This window comes from Artibeus jamaicensis, unplaced genomic scaffold, assembly GCF_021234435.1.
Source record: "Artibeus jamaicensis isolate MK-2021 breed Jamaican fruit bat unplaced genomic scaffold, CSHL_Jam_final scaffold_286, whole genome shotgun sequence".
Taxonomy (NCBI): Eukaryota; Metazoa; Chordata; class Mammalia; order Chiroptera; family Phyllostomidae; genus Artibeus; species Artibeus jamaicensis.
The window spans coordinates 3,525,771-3,542,639 of NW_026522034.1; the positions used below are offsets into that span (position 1 = coordinate 3,525,771).

At 51.1% G+C, this 16,869-nt stretch overlaps 1 protein-coding gene across 1 annotated transcript; it reads right to left on the reverse strand.

Annotated features, from left to right (window-relative positions):
* Positions 1-1,856: 1,856 nt before the first annotated feature.
* On the reverse strand, positions 1,857-15,811 carry LOC128626100 (ubiquitin-like protein 7). Its single transcript, XM_053656777.1, has 8 exons — positions 15,578-15,811; positions 7,201-7,285; positions 6,593-6,650; positions 5,764-5,897; positions 5,455-5,504; positions 5,043-5,210; positions 4,384-4,506; positions 1,857-2,117 (listed from the first exon to the last, which is right to left on the reverse strand). Exons 2-8 carry the CDS (start codon positions 7,274-7,276, stop codon positions 1,980-1,982), a joined length of 747 nt encoding a protein of 248 aa, XP_053512752.1. The 5' UTR covers positions 7,277-7,285; positions 15,578-15,811; the 3' UTR covers positions 1,857-1,979.
* Positions 15,812-16,869: the final 1,058 nt, after the last annotated feature.

Sequence of the window (16,869 nt, forward strand, 5' to 3'; positions counted from 1 at the left end):
TTCCCAGGAGGGGACGCACAAAAGGCAACCATACATTGATGTTTCTCTCCCTCTCTCCTTCCCTTCCCCTCTAAAGATAAATAAATAAAATATTAAAAAAAATAAGAGGCTACTACACACCTATCAGAACAAATTAAAAACACTGACAAAACCAACTGTTCGCAAGGATGTGGAGAAAGTAGGACTGTTACACATTTCTGTTGGGAGCGTATATTCGTACAGCTATTTGGGAAGTCTGTTTCACAATATGTATTAAGCTGAACATATCCTATATCCTGGCAGTTCAACCCCTAACAATATATACAAAAGAAAGTACATACATATGTTCATGAAATATAATATTCATTGTGTCATTATTTTCAATAGTTCTAAGTGGGAAATAACCCAAATGTACACCAACATAGAATTAGTAAGTACACTGAGTTACATCCATTGTATTCTATACTATAAAGCAATAAAAATGAACTACTGCTATTCACAACATCCTAAAAGACTCTCATTAGTATAGTCTTTAATGAAAAAAACCAGACACAAAAGAGTGTGTATGGTATGATTCTATTTAGACATATAAGAGCAGACAACAACTAACTATGGTGTTAGAGGTCAAGACAGCAGTTTCCTCAGAGTGGTGGGTAATGAGTGACTGGGAAGGGGCATACAAGGGACTTCTGGAGTGTTATTAATGTTCTTCTAGCTTTTTATCTGGGTGGTGATTATATAGATGTGCTCCCTTTGTGAAAACTCACCAAGTAGTACAATAAAATTTGTACACTTTTTCCTGGCTGTGCCACTCCCATGTTTGACAGATAACCTAGGCTGGCTTCGGCTAGGGAGGTTCAGGAGACTCAGCTCTGCCACAGGTGTCTGTCTTTCTCTAAAAGCTAGCTCAGGAGCACTCTCATTATGACAGCAGAGGTGCACAACGGGTGCGCCAATGTCCAAGTCCATTTCCAGTCTCTGCTTCCATCATTAATGCTAACATTCTGTTGGCCAAAGCAAGTCACATAGTGGCAGCTAGGGATGGGTGGGTGGGCTACTCCACTCGTGGTGGGCAGGCACTGCAGTTACATGGGGAAGGGTCTGGACACAGAGAGGATGATGAATTGGGCCATCAACACAATCTACCACAGTGCGGGAGAATGAAAAAGGAAACTAATGACAACACAGTGGAACACATACAATAACTAAGAGAACTACAGGGCTCTCTGAGGTCACAGAAACAGCTGTATTTCCTCTTTGATCAGGTACTAAAATTATTCATGAGCCCTGGCTGGTGTAGCCCAGTGGGTTGAGCATGTGCCTGCAAACCAAGGGGTTGCTGGTTCGGTTCCCAGTCAGGGCACATGCCTGGGTTGTGGGCCAGGTCCCTGGTTGGGGGCACATGGGAATCAACCACACACTGATGTTTCTCTCTCTCTCTTTCTCCTTCCTTCCACTCTGTCTGAAAATAAATGAATAAAACCTTTAAGAAATTATTCATGAAAAAATTCATGCATGGACATACCTTCTCTCTTCCTGATGATAATCATTTTATATATGATTCATTCTCAAAATTTTCACAGCTCCAGGAATAATGCCTTATGTAAAATAGGCCCTAAAACACCTGCAAAGCAAATCTTCAGCCAGAAATTACAACGTAGTAATATCTCCATTGTCCATTTTTACTTCAGGGTCCAAGGGAAGAAACAGACCCATATAAATCATATCCTACAACATGGGACTAAAACTCCAGCCAGGGCCCGGCAGCAGGGCCAGCCGTGCTCCCTGGTATCAGAGCACCAAGACCCACACACCATGCTTGCCCCCCTGCCACCACCAGCGCGGATCAACCAGAAAGGCCAAGCACTGGACAAAGCCAAGGTCAACCATCAGGTGTATTGGGGAAAGGAGACATGGGGCACCTCCAGGAGTGCCTCCCATGGGCAGCCACCTTGGCAGTTTGCTGGGGGTTCAGGAGGAGCAGGGGGGCGGGGGGGGGGTCATGGAGCTCCTCCAGCAAAGATGAGCTCCAGAGCTGCTTGGATGTCCCCGCCAGTGGCCTGAAGGGCCCGCAGGCTCAGCTCATCATCGTGAATGCCCATGTCTCGCAGCTGCTGCAGCTGAGGCTGCCACTGGCTCTGCAGAAAGACAGGACCAGAGAAAAGCTGTTAGGTGCCATCCCATGGAGACCCATCAGGTCTATGCTGTGAGGGGCGGGGAAAGGGTGGGCTCCTTCTGCAAACTCTGACTTGAAGTTCCACACAACACAGGATTTCCAGTGAGACTGTAAGAGAGACTCAGGGTTTAAGGACAAATGAAAAGTTTATCCAATTAAAAAAAAAGAAATTCTAACATAAGGATCAAAGAAAAAAGCACAAGTTACCCAATGTCTAAAGTTCAAAAGATTACTTTCTTTTTCCTACTATACATATAAACAGACATGCACACACACAGGCACACACATATGCAAAAAGGGTGAGGAGGATAAAATTTCTCATTGTTTTGTTTCTTAGCGTGTCCCTCAGCCCCGTCCTGGACGACCAGTTCTGTTCTGAGAACACAAGCACATATTCCTACACTTACGCTTTCCTCATATTCCTCTTCGTATGTTTACCCCTCCTCTGCTTTTTGTTTGTTTTTCCCTCTTCTGCTTTTTAACGCTCCCAGTGTGTCCTGCACATCTCTCTATGCCGGGACTTAAAGAACGTTTGAATAACCATAACATGCTTTAACACCGCGGACGTCCTGAAGGGCACCGTGACCCTTCGCCACTGGAACAGCACTGCAGTGACCGGCCCAGCACCAGTGTCACTCTCCTCACGCCCACGTCTCCAGGACAGATTCTGAGAGCTAGGACCCTGAGGAAGCGCCTGGTGCGGCCGTCTGTGCTGCAGGTTCCGTGGGTAGCCAGTCCACGGCCTCCCCCCTTTTACTGAGTCGTTTTTGCGGTTAGCGCTCAGACTTTGCCTGGTGTTGGTTTCTTATTTGTTTTCCATCGCTATGCACAAATCGTCACTTTTACAAGCTCCAAATATATGACTCTTTATACAATGGCTCCTGCATTTTCACTTTCAGTTATGAAAAGCCCTCTCAACTGTAAGGGTTTAAAGCAATTAAGCCATATTTTCTTTCAGTACTTTCAAAGCTTCCTCAATCTCTCTATCTCATGAAGTAGGTAAGTGCACAACTCAGGGAAAATGCTGTGCTCGCCCAGTGGAAAGGAGAGGGCAGTGGGGGAGGAACGTAAATTCCTGCAGGCGGGAGGGGCAGGCAGGAGGGGCAGGGGAGGAGGCCTTTTGAGAAAACCGCAAAACAACTCTGGCTCCATTTACAGGCCTGGGGGAACCACCAAGAGCTCCCTGAGCTGGAGACCAAGGTGAGCGGGTGTCAAGCTGCGATGAAGAAACCAAAAACACAAGCTGCCCAAGGTCCCGCTCCCAACCCCTCACTGTCCACTCGGGCCACCTGGGGCAGACAAAGCCCCACAGGCTCAAACCCGGTCTCTACTACTTCCTCGCTCACTGACCCTGGCAAGTGCCAGAAATGACCCACAGCCCCCTGCTGCCTGTGAGCAGCAAAGGAAACGGGGAGGCAGCCGGCTGTGCGTGGACACAGGCAGTAAGACCCGGTCCCGGGGGCCTTCTGCTTGGCCCCTAAGGTGAGCGTGCGCGAGGCAGAGCAGCTAGTGTCCTTCCTGCTTAACCCTGCACCGCTCCCTAGTGACCACCCTGCCCGGGCCCTCTGCTCCTCACATGCAGGCAGGCACCTGCTCGCTTTCTCTCTGGCTCCACATCTCAGGACCTTCTCCACGAGGACACCGCCTTGAGCCTCGAGCCTCTCGGCATGTCACATGTCCCTCCACACATGCCTGGACACCATCCCTCCACCCCAAACAACCCTTCCCTGCCTGGCTGACCTCTAACTCATTCTTTGACAATCAGCTTAGCCACCCCTTCTTTAGAAGTTTTGCCGGACCTACACTCTCACCTCAATCCTGGCCTGGGCTTCTAGCCCTGTTGCTCCCCAACTTCAGTAACCAACTGCCTGATGGCCCTCTGGTAGGAATGAGGACGACTCATCTCTAGCCCAGGAGCCTGACCCAGGCCCAAGCTCAGTATTTACATGCTCGGTGCTCAGACAGCACCCATGGGATGAATGAATGGACCCAAACTGCCGCAAGTATCCAGGCCAGGTGGTCAGTGGAGGCGGGCCACCGTCACTGGGTGCAGGAGTGGAAGTCACAGGGACAAGGTTCCTCACAGAGAGCTTCCTCCTGTTACACTGCCCCGCTCCTGCTGTCCCTGGAGTGAAGCATGCCAAGTGGGAAGGCCCTCCAGAGAGCAAAGCTCGGGACCCAGAGTAACCAGGAAAGGTGCAGGGGCAGCAGGCGTGGGGAAGACTGACCTGAAGGCTGGGCTGCCCAGAGGCCTGCAGGGCATGCTGTAGGGCTTGGCTGAAGAGGTCATTGGTGATGGGCGTCCCTGACTGGACCCCAGAGGACATGGGTGAGGTCCCAGAGGAATGGCCCTGGCGAGACAAACCCGTGGTGAGGGCCACCCTCAGAGCCGTCTCCCTCTCCCAGCACACACCCACTGCTGCCACCTCAGCCCCGCGGTGCCCCTGGCCTGCCCAAATACCGCCTCCCAACAGGGGCCTGCATGGGACAGCCACACAGAGGGACCTGAAGGCTCCATTCTCTTCCACTTTGGGGAAATGGAATCCAGCCCTGGACCTAGCCTAGGACCCTAGCACTGGAAGCTGGAGAGACTATCACTAGAAATCCCTAAGCCACTGAAGGCTGGGCCCTGCCAGGGATGGGGAAGCACACTTAATGTGAGGGAAGGTTTCTCCTGAACTACTCTGCAGGAGGAATCAATCGAGACTGTGCTGTGCCTTGGACTTTTGAGCCCTAAGGGCAAGGGAGAGGAAGGTCTCACAGTGAGAAACCCGGGAGGACTCAGGCAGACTTCAGCTCAAACCAGACGACAGGGTCAGCAAGGGCAAACCCATCCCACCGCTGGGCAGCTTCTCCCCTGGGGGCCCAGACCCTCCCCTCTCCATACCTGGGTGCCAGGAGTTGGCGTGTGCGAGCTGCTCTCTGGAGTGCTGGCCAGGGCCAGGGCAGTGGCCAGCTCACTCTGGGTGATGGGCCGGGGTCCAGCAGCTCCACTGTACCCCAGGGAGGCTGGGCGGGAGCTGGGGGTGCTGCTAGAGGGCGTGGACCTGGCCCTCTGGAGAAGGGAGACACCCAGGATCAGGAAAGTGGCCCTGTGACACTCCCCGATGACACCACCCCCGTTCCACGTACAGTTCTCAGGGAGACCCCCCAAGCTGCCAGGGTCAGAGAGCAATGGTGTGACAGAGACTTGGCCACCAAAGGGCCTATGACCACCTCACAGCTTGGGCTGCACATCCCTGGGATGCAGCTCTTCCTGGGACCACATTCCCCAGAGGGCAGGCAGCCAGGCCACTTACTGGGTGAAAGTCATCCTCATCATCAGAGAGCCCTTCAAAGAGGAAGCCACCTGGAGGAGGCAGAACAGATTTCAGGAGGGAGAACAGGAAGGCACAGGCGTAGCTCCAGAATCTCAGCTCAGATACTCTCCAAATTCATACTTCCATCTCTCCTCTTGGAAAATTACAGGACAGATGCACTCCCTGACTCAAACCGAGAGTTCCCAAGGAACACCCTCTGCCAGCGCTATACATAGCTGCTGACTAAAGCATTTTCCTGGGCCACTGCCGGCCCCTGAGGGGCCCACACGACACTCTCCCGGGACTCACCTGGCATGTCCCTGTACGAGCTGGAGGGCGTGCTCCGGGAGGAGGAGTCAGCCCCCGGGAGTGGTGTGCTGCCTGCCACCGAGTGCAAAACCAGGACAATGGCATTGACTAGGGCCGGGTGAGCAGGTACCAACCTGGAACAGGGCCAGCAAGAAAGCCAAGGGGCAATAAGAAAGAAAACTACCCCTGCCATGACAAAAGTCTGGGTGGCCCTAGAAATGTCAAGCCCCTGTGCCTGCCCTTAAATCCCTCAGTCTCAGCACCTCCTTCCATAGGCTCCACCCCCTCTGCTCTGCCCCTGGCAACAGTGCCAAGGCCTCGGCATCCACTGTAAGTGCTTCACCTCCCCTCGGCACAACAGGACAAGACGGCCCGGGCGCTCAGGGATCTACCACTGCTTCCCAGGTCCCCCACCTTCCATTGGGGGCAGGTGGAGGAGCTTTTTTCTTCACTTGCAAAGTAAGAGACAGAACCTCTGCTGTCCCATCTAGCTCCAAAACAACAGGGACCTACACACCTGCCTCATTCCCTGGCTTCACATCCTTTAAACGATCCTTCAGAGCTACTGAATGACAGCTACGCTGAGCCCAGCCCACGAGGCCGCCTCCCTCAGACCCTGCTTCACCTCCACAGCAACACGTGTTCCTGCCCTTGGGCTTGGCGTTCCCTCATAGCACCTGCTCTTTCTCACCTCCTGACACACTTAGAAGGCAGCCTCGGGGGTAGCCAGGGCCTGGGCTCCGAGAGCCCAATGCGGGGCAACAATCAGGCTCTGGCCAGACTGGATGAGGAGAGATGGGGTGCTCTTTAACAAGATGGGTGTACTTACGTATCCAGCATGTTGGGGTCAGCAAAGACAGAGAAAAGGTCCTTGTCCTGGAGAACCCCTAAGGAGAATAGGACTCACCTCAGACACTGAAACCCTGCCAGATCCAGGAGGGGGAAGAGGTGTTAGGCCTCAGAGCAACGGGCTCAGCAGGGGCACAGGACCACAAAGCACCCCACGTAAGAAGCAGGAGAAACAAAGCACCCAGCAGCACCACAGAGTGCTCTGCATCTTGTCCCCTGCTCGCCACCTCACCCTGCTGTTCAGTCGCGTACTGGGTGCCAACACGCCAGCCTCCTCTTTCCCCATTATCTCTGGGTTCTTCCCTGACCCATGACGCTGTGCACGAAGTCTTCCCTGGTAGCTGTGGTTTGGGCTAACCGCTGCCCTCGTCTGACATCCTCACAGTTCCATTTATGATGTTAATGAGGCTGTGGGGCCGACAGCCCTTAGAGGGCTGGGTAGGCGAACGCGTCCGGGTTCTCCCCTCCCCGCCACAAGACCAGTGGTTCTTCAGAACATGGTCAGGGTCCCTTCGGGTTGCGACTGCCCTCCTCTGGTTTCTGTTCCTCCAATGACTGCTACTTCCTCAAGTTCAGCTCTGTACTTACCGAGAGCAATGGGGTCACTGCTCAGGCCTGGGGTGGCCACGATGATCTGATCCAGAGACTCTTTATTGCTCAGCATCTTAAAGACCTGCAGGACAAACAGGGAGGGCTGAGCTCAATCCACTCAGCAGGTCCCCTCACTCTGCTTAGATACTTGCTCCCTCTAAGTGCCTGCACATCCACCACCACAACGAAACAACAGCCCCAGGAATCAGATGAACCTCTTTCTTCTCTGAGATCATGGCTGAGTGGAGGGGAAACAAACAATTTTTTTTAAAGGCAATTGCCGCGGACCAGCCGCAGCAGGGTCCAGGAATTCCCGAAGGTGGGTAAGGCATTGGCAATGGGTAACAGACGACAACACGCCTCAAAGGACAGTGAAGCTCTGTTCTGTTTATTGCAAGTACAAGCAGGTTTTTACATTTTCATTTTCGGTAGTGATTAACATTTGCAGTATAGCATGATCGGTTAAGCAGAAAAAATCAATACAAAGGGAACCAGGAAAAGTACGAAAGTTCCCATAGATTTAGTTATAATAAACAAAGAATATTTTGACCAGGAGAGCTATAAATCAGACAATTAGAAATAGCTGTATGTACAGAATTTGAATATCTTAATGTATATTAAAATTTCTCAGAATTTGTCATGGGGCAAAAGGATACACTAGATTGAGTAGAGGTACTAGGAAATTTATTATAAGGCCTTTGTGATGTCTAACTTAGCTATCTACCCTTTTCTGTCTAAAATGTTTCTCTGTGTACTATAAACTGACTCTCTAGTAACTGTTTATACGTGTTTAGTTTGTAATAGTCAACCACCCTTTTTTTATTTCTTTGCCTGTCTAATTGATATATATTCTTATTCAAGGTAAAGGAGGGGCTGTTACTCCAACAACTTTTAGACATTCAGGGGCTATTTTCATTAAAGGGAATTTTGTTCTCTGGTCAAGGAATTATTTTGTACAACTTCGTTGGAATTATGTTAATCAATGAACCTGAAATACAAGTGTCTAACAATCCCACCACCTTCTGATCACCAAAACAAACTTGTAAGAAGAGATAGACAGGAAATCCAGCCACAGTTGCCTCTGCCTTGCAGATGCATCTCAACCGTCCTGACCTTGTCAAGGGACAGTTGCTGGCTGGCTCCTGACAGGCAATATCACAGTGAACCTTCAATCTCTAGTCCTTCTCCCACCTATAATTCTAAAGTTCCCGAAATAACAGCTCTTATTACAAGCCAATAACAAAGGTTTCTCTGGTCCCAAGAGTCCTTTCTAGCCTCCATACAATTATCATTTCACAGTCATAGATATGGGGAAGTTTACAGCTGTATCAGCTTCGCTTATCAGCTCTCCTACAGAGACAGGAGTGCATTTCCCAGGGAAGAAATCCAGGTGAGGGGCAGGGGCAGGCAGTTCAGCCAAATTCCAAGACTGAGGCCCAGTGGAGACCCCACACGTGGACCCTCTGGCTGTGATCATGTTCATTCTGTGAGGCCGCTACCAGGAGAGGTCGTACCACTATCACCAGATGGAAACCGACACTACGGAGCTGAGACAGCCTCTTTGGGGGAACACAGGGCTCTACTGAGACCCACAGACATACGGAATTATTTTTAATATTATTTTAAATTAATAAAATACAAGAGGAACCAAGAAAACACACTGTTCTAGGGCTCTTAAACTTTCATCACAAGCTCGATATCAAGTGTCTCACTAGGACTCAAAGTTCCTTTTTGACTTTTCATTTTTGGGAGTTTTGATATATATGTGAAAGTTTAGCAGTTGTCTTAGTTTTATTTAGTTGCTCTCCTACCTAGGATATCAGCTCATTTCACAGGCGAGGAAATATGGGTTAAAGAACGAGGAGCAGGTAGGAGCAAGATAATATACAAAATTTGACAAAACAGCGGGATACAAAGTCAATATCCAGAAATCAAAGGCATTTTTGTATACTAACAGTGAATCAGCAGAAGCAGAAATCAAGAAAAAAAATCCCATTCGATACAGCAAAAAGAAAAATAAAATATCTGAGAATAAACCTAACCAAGGAGGTAAAAGACCTGTATACAGAAAACTATACAACATTGAAGAAAGAAATCAAGGAAGACATAAACAAATGGGAACATATACCACGTTCATGGATTGGAAGAATTAACATCATCAAAATGTCCATACTACCCAAAGCAATTTACAGATTCAATGCAATACCTATTAAAGTACCAATGGCATATTTCACAGACATAGAACAAACACTTCGAAAATTTATATGGAACCATAAACGACCTCGAATAGCAGCTGCAATTTTGAGAAAGAAGAACAAAGTAGGAGGGATCACAATACCTGATATCAAACTGTATTACAAGGCCACTGTAATCAAAACAGCCTGGTACTGGCATAAAAACAGGCACATAGACCAATGGAACAGAACAGAGAGCCCAGAAATCAACCCAACTCTCTACAGTCAATTAATATTTGACAAAGGGGGCAGTAACACAAAATGGAGTAAAAATAGCCTCTTCAACAAATGGTGCTGGGATAACTGGACAGCTACATGCAAAAAAACGAAACTTGAGCACCAACTTACACCATACCCCAAAATAAATTCAAGGTGGATAAAAGACACACATATAAGCCATGACACCATTAAAGTCCTAGAGGAGAACATTGGCAGGAAAATTTCAGATATTTCATACAGCAACTTTCTTACTGATATGTCCCCCAGAGCAAGGGACATAAAGGAAAGAATAAACAAATGGGATCTTATCAAAATAAAAAGCTTCTGCATGGCTAAATAAAACAGTATTAAGATAAAAAGAGAACCAACTGTTTGGGAAAACATATTTGCCAATGATACCTCAGACAAAGAGGTAACCTCCAAAATATACAAAGAACTCACACGACTCCACTCTAAGAAGACAAGCAACCCAATTAAAAAATGGGTAAAGGACTTGAACAGACACTTCTCCAAGGAGGACATACAGAGGATCCAGAGACACATGAAAAGATGCTCAATATCGCTAGCTATCAGAGAGATTCAAATTAAAACCACGATGAGATACCACTTTACACCAGTAAGAATGACCATCATAAACAAAGCAACAAACAACAAATGTTGGAGAGGTTGTGGGGAAAAGGGGACCCTAGTTCACTGTTAGTGGGATTGCAGACTGGTACAGCCAGTATGAAAGACAGTATGGAATTTTCTAAGAAAACAAAAAATGAATATGCCTTTTGACCCAGCAATTCCACTGTTAGGAGTATATCCTAAGAACCTAGAATACCAATCCAAAAGAACCTGTGCACACCAATGTTCACGGCAGCACAATTTACAACAGCCAAGAGTTGGAAGCGACCTAGATGCCCATCAGTAAATGAATGGATCAAAAAACTATGGTACATTTACACAATGGAATTCTATGCAGCAGAAAGAAAGAAGGAGCTACTACCTTTTGCAAAGCATGGATGGAACTGGAGAGCATTATGCTGAATGAAATAAGCCAGGTGGTGAAAGACAAATACCATATGATCTCACCTTTAACAGGAAGCTAAACAACAAAACAAACAAGCAAGCAAAATATAACCAAAGACACTGAAATACAGAACAGGCTGACAGGGAACAGAGGGGAGAGGGGAGAGAATTTCAGGGGAAAAGAGGAAGGATTCACAGGAATAAGTATAAAGCACACATGGACAAACACTAAGGCGGGGGGGGGGCGAATGGGAGGGAGGTGGGAAGCACTGGGGGGGTGGGCTGGGATGGGAGTAAAAGAAAACTGTACTCGAACAATAATTAAATAATTTTTTAAAAAAGAACGGGGAGCAGGGAAGAAGTTCACCCTAGGTCACACTTTTAAAAGTGTGATTGCCTCACCCAGAACGGCTACTTGCCACCCATGGTGCAGGCTGTGTACTGCCCCGAGGCACATGCCCCCCTGTGGCTCCAGGTGGAACCGCATCCTCACCTACACTGCTAATTGTGAGGAGTGTCTCTCCTGGAAAGTATTCACCTTCAGCAAATTACCTAATTCATTCACTCAGCAAACTCACACTAAGCGTTTACTCCATGCCTGCTTTGGGGCAAGGCACAAGTATGTAACAAATAACAGTCCCTGACATTAAGGAACTCTTAGGACAGCAAGAGAAACAAGACTAGTTCAAACAAAAACCAACCAATTACCAAATACCATGCTGAGGCCCTCCGCAGAGGTGCGGACCCCAGGTAGAGCACTAGGAACAGTAATGGCTGAAGCCATCACTAACAGGGACAGCGAGGACAAAGGGCTGTCCGCCAGGAGAGATCATTTGAGAGGGTATTTAACGGAGAGCTGATGTGTACTAGGGAGAGTGGGAGTCCAAGCTTAGGAGAGACTACGTGTAAGTGCGTGGAGGAATAAACTGAGGTGCTCTGAAGGACCAGCTAGTCTTGCTGTGCCCGAGCCCGGGGGACCCACCCCTGCTGAAACAGCAGGCTGAGGAGCTCTGCAGAGGGTTTGTGATTCTGTCCACAGAGAACCACCAAAGAGATGGGAGGCGGGTTTGACAGATTCGCCTCCTACAGGTGCCGATCCAGTGGGAGATCCAGTGCCTCCTGGAGGGTGGAGATGCAAGAGCGAGAGGGTACGGGGTGGGGGTAAATGGTAATGAGAAAAAAATACAATAAAAAGTAATGTGCATTTAAAAATAAATAAAATGCAAAGGGGAAAAACAGAAATGTGATTCCTTTTGGAAGAATACATAAGGATACACTATCTAAAATGCTGTCACAAAACAGTTTCTCTTCGTGTCTAAAAGCTTGTATTTACCTCCCAATTAAAAGTCCATTTGTTTCTGAAATAAATCTCTAAGCCCTAGCTGGATAGCTCAGTTGGTTAGAGCATTGTCCAGATTTGCCAAGGTTGCGGTTCCATCCCCCATCAGGGCACATATAAGAACCAACCAATGAGGGCATCAATAAGTGGAACCACAAATCAATGTTTCTCTTTCTCCTTTTTCTCTCTCTCTAAATATCAATCATTAAAAAAAAGAGACCTCCAGGCAGAAGATGGGAGAAAATGGAGCTACATCAGCATTAATGCTCTAAAGGATTATCCGCTAATAACTTAAGCAGATAATCAACTAAGAGTCACAGCTGTCTCTGGGACATCTCTGAATTAATTTCACCTTTTGGAAGTAGGAAGCAGCCAGCCCAGTAAAAAAGAACATGGGCCAGGAAACCTGCATTCACATCCTAAGACTTGAGTTCATTTTCTAAGTAGATGACCTTTCTAACCCTCTTTTTCCTCATCTATAAAATGCTAATTTTGTTACCTGTCCTACAGGGTAAGCATCTGAGCAACGGGTTGGTCGTGCCTCAAGGGGACCAGGATTTCCACTGGAAATGCTGATGCTTGGGGAGCCCCAGCTGTGACTTCACCCCCTGGAGGAGGTCACACAAACCCCTGCCCTGGGGACTAGCCCCATAATAGCTCCCCCAGCAGCCTCCAAGTCAACAACAACATCCTGTTGTTTAACCGGACAAGGGAGAGGCAGAACCAGCCGGGCAGGTGCAGACTGGAGACTGAGCTGTTCCTCCTTGGCAACAGGCTGGCTGGTCTCTGACCTTGGGGGCCAGGACCTTCCACGCTTCTCCATCTCCTCCAGCCGGGATGGAAGGGGAAAGGGGTGCAGAGCTTCCTCAGGCACGCCGGCCTCCTGCCTCAACTGCAGCACACCCCTCTTCAGCCCCTTCTTGCAGGGAGGTCAGGCCCAAACAGTCCTATGTTTGAGTGGCCCAAGTGTCAGTGACAGCCCTCAGGGAACAACCTCCAGAGCCCTTCCTGCTCTGGTGAACTCTGAGGGCGTGGAGGTCAAGGGCACCCAGCAGGTTAGTGCCAGCACATCTCTCTCTCCGCCCAGAGCTGCTGAGCCGGGACTCCACATGCTGGAGGTCTCTCGATAAAATAAAACTTAAAAAATGAATAAGTAAATAACTAAATAAATGTGTGTGTATATACATATATGTACACGTACACACACACACACACGCACGCACATGCTGGAGGTCCCAACCTCCCCAGACAAGTGCAGGCCGGGATCCTCCCAGAACCCCCTGACCTAATCTTTCCCTGAGGTGAAGTGGTCCAAGAAGCAGAAAATAAATGACAAAGAAGAACCACCCCCACACCTATTCCAGTCCCCATATCTGTCTTGACTTAAAGTAAAACCCCAACCTATGCCTCATAGAGGAGTGGCTCCAGAACCACCATTATCCTTGATCTGGTTGTTCTGCAAAGCTACCCCCAGCCCCCCAGCCCCCCAACCACTGGTACATAGGAAGGAGGCCCATTCTGCTGTAAGGCCAGGAGGGTTCTCCTCTCATCCCACTCCTGGGTTTCCCTGCCCAAGCCCATTCCTGGCCACGTGTCACCCCAGAGGAAAGAGAAGGCAGCTGTCAGCCAGGCATACCATCGCCAGCTGGTGGTCCTGGGGGACAGGCGGATGGCAGCGTCTGTCTGGCCAGTGGGGCACCTGGCACTGATGAGGAAGACCACAGGCTGCCCTGGGACAGCAGAGGCCATTACTGCACTGCCAGGCAGAGGGCACAGCCCATGTGGCTATTGCAGTGAGTGAACTGCATGCAGGGGAAAGAGGTGGAGCTGCACTGGGAGACTTGGAAAGTGGGCAAAATAACACAAAGCACCTTCAAATAGCCTCAGGGCAGAGAGACTAAGTGTTGAGGAAGCGCATAGTAAGTGCTAAGAAAGGGGAAAGGTCTTGGGAAGACTTGGGGATGGGGGCGAGCAGTGCCAAATGCAAGGGGTTTGGTGCAGGGGAGATTCGAGGACACTCAGATATGGTCCTTTGGCCCCCTTCAGAGGGCCCACGTGCTGGGCTGTCCAGGGCAGCCAAGGGGTCTGCTGCAAGGCAAAGATTCTGGGAAGGCAGAGGAAGCCTAGGACGGGGTGTCCTCCCTGAGGAGACGGCCAACCAAACATCCAGCTGCCCTGCTGCACTCCCACCTGGAATACCTCAGGCTGAATAACAAAGAGTTAGCCGCCCAGTCCGTCCTTCGTGGCTAAAGAGTTGCCTAAATCCTTTCCCCCTCCCTAACCCAGTGGTAGCACAGGTTCTGTGCCAGATCAGAGGCAGCCTCTGCACTGTGAGCTCACAGGTGCCCAGTGACCTTGGGCAAGTCACAATCTCTCCGCTGCAGCTGCAGTTTGGGCTACTGGTTTTGTGTGACTTCCCGCACCCCCCACCCCCCTTCTCTGCTAAGAATACCTGCCCCAGATAATGCTCAGGCCCTGGCAATCCCTGCAAACCGCCTCAGGCATCAAAGGGCCCAGGCAGGCCCAGACCCGCAGGTCCCCCCAGCCCCCACCCTGAGCCCACCACCACCACAGGGACTCGCAGATCCGTCTAATTTGGGGACAGAACCCACTGTCCTGGGGGCCGGAAGCATTTACGGGCAATGCAGGGGAGGGGAGCTCAGTCCCTCAGGGCATAAAGCCTCAAACCCCACCTAGACGGCTTTCTGGCCCATTGTGTATGGGCTTCAACTTCAGTCACCCCTGAGGGAGACTCTCTGGTCCTTCAGGCTCACATATCTACCGCAACCTCAAAGCTGCACCCCCGCCCCAGATCCGCCACCTGGGGGGTTCCAACGGCCGCGCCCCGCCCAACAGGCAGTGCCCCCCACGCTGGCACCTATTCCTGCTGACAACTGCCACGTGCGGACGTGGTGGGGTGGGGGGGAGCGGCAGGTGCAAGTGCCGGCATTGCAGAGGTAGCGCCCAGGTGCCCCAAGCTTCCGCACCCTACCGAGTCCCAGCTCACCACAGGGTGCCCACCCTTTACCGGCTGTGCTCTGGGCCGGGACGGGGCGGGGGCAGGCAGCAGGGTCTTTGTTCCCACAGCCGGAGCGCAGCAGCGGCAGCAAGGGGTCCCCACCTCCCCCCGCCCCCCACTCTGGCCCAGCCCGGTCCCGTGCCATAGAGGAGCCCAGCCCGCAGCTCAGGAAAGGGGACGTGGGTGGAGGTCTCAGCGGGAGAAAGGGTCTTGACCAGTGGCTCAGCACTGGAGGACGAAGAGCTCCTCTGGGGGGAGAAAGGGGCCCGCTCCCTCCCCTGTGCCCCGGCACTGCGGCTCCCAGTTGTGGGCGCACTAGCAGCGACTTAGCCGGGGCTCCAGCAGCCCCCCACCCCCCGCCAGCTCCCCGCAGCTCTCCTGCCCTCCAGTGTGTCAGCACGCACACGCACACTCACACTCACACTCACCCAGACCTGCACGCTCCCCGCCAGGACAGCCCGGGACCGCAGCGCGCAGACACAGCCGGTGCCACACACTCCGCACCCAACCCGCGGACCCGCGCTCTGCCCTCTGCGGGGCGCCACCCACCTTTCCACACAGCAGAGACTCGGGGTCCGCTCCTCGGGTGGCCGTGGGTGCCGGCGGCCGCCCAGAGCAGCAGCAGTAGCAGCAGCCTCAGCGGGAACCGGGGCCGAGGCGGCCGGCCGGGGACGCGGGAGGGCAGGACGCCGAGGGCGGTGCATCCGGGCAGAGGCGGTGTCATCCCGCGGTCCCGGAACGAGGACGGCGAGCAGAGCTGCCCGGACTGAGCCAGCACCAGAGCACAGGCTGATACCAGCAAGAGGCGGAGTCAAACGCATGACCCCACCCCGCCCCTCCCCCGCCCCTCTCAGCCTCTCTTGCCTCCGGGCTACCCCAGGGGGGCGCAGCGCCCACTGCTCCGGGAACCTTCGCCACCTGCTCCCGGCCACTTCCAAGGGAGAACCCCGGTGGACCCGGGCAAGACAGACTTGCGGTCCTCTCTGACCCGCGGTAGTCCCTGTCCCCTCTCAGGGCCTCGGATCCACTGCCCCCAGCCCGTGAAAGAAAGGGTGAAAGTGTTGGCCTGGAAGTCGGACAGGACCTCTCGGGGGCACACAGGTCTACGTGTGTACGCCAGGTACCTCGCCAATGGCCGGCTCAGTGGTTCGGACCTTGAAGGCTGTGGTTCTCCAGGGTAGGCTGGCCTGAGTGCACAGGGCTCCCTCTGAGCTCACAGCTTCTTCCTAAGGTGGGTGAGTGGCAGAGCTGCGATGAACTGTGGGGAGCACTCAGCGCCCCATCATTGCTCTGCTGTGAGAAGGTGCAATTTTCATCTTGGCGGGGCTCCCGCCCCTCCCTTTTTCTCTCTTCTCCCCCTTCCCCAGCCAGCAGCCTTCTGGGCTGCCTCCCTGCAGCCAGCTGGTGTGCTCAGAAAATCCAAACTCATTTCCATGTGAGTGCAGGGGGGTGTAGTTAAGAAGGCCCCTTTTATTACGTTGAAGTACTAGTTTCCTTCTATGACTAGTTTTTTTGTTTTGTTTTGTTTTATCTTGAGAGAACGTGGAATCCTGTCAATGCCTTTTTTATATTGATATTCTCTTGTGCTTTCCTTTCCTTTTGCTAATATTATATATTGATCAAATTTCATATGATGTACCATCCTTGCATTCCAGGAATAAAATCCTACTTCTTCTTGTGTAATAGCTTTTTAATAAACTGCTGAAAATTGGTTGCTTGTATTTTGTTGAGAATTTTTGTGTCAGTGTTCCTAAGGGTTTGTAGTTTTCTTTTGTCTCCATCTGGCTTTGGTATCAGGGTAATCTTGCCCTTGTCAAACGAATTAGGAAGTTGTCTTTCCT

Coding starts and splice junctions, on each gene's coding strand:
- LOC128626100 (XM_053656777.1), bottom strand. CDS start 7,276: ATGCTGAGCAATAAAGAGTCTCTGGATCAGATCATCGTGGCCACCCCA. Junction 4,507..5,042: donor CGCCAACTCCTGGCACCCAG/GTATGGAGAGGG, acceptor TTGTCTCGCCAG/GGCCATTCCTCTGGGACCTC. Junction 2,118..4,383: donor CTGGGCAGCCCAGCCTTCAG/GTCAGTCTTCCC, acceptor GTCTTTCTGCAG/AGCCAGTGGCAGCCTCAGCT.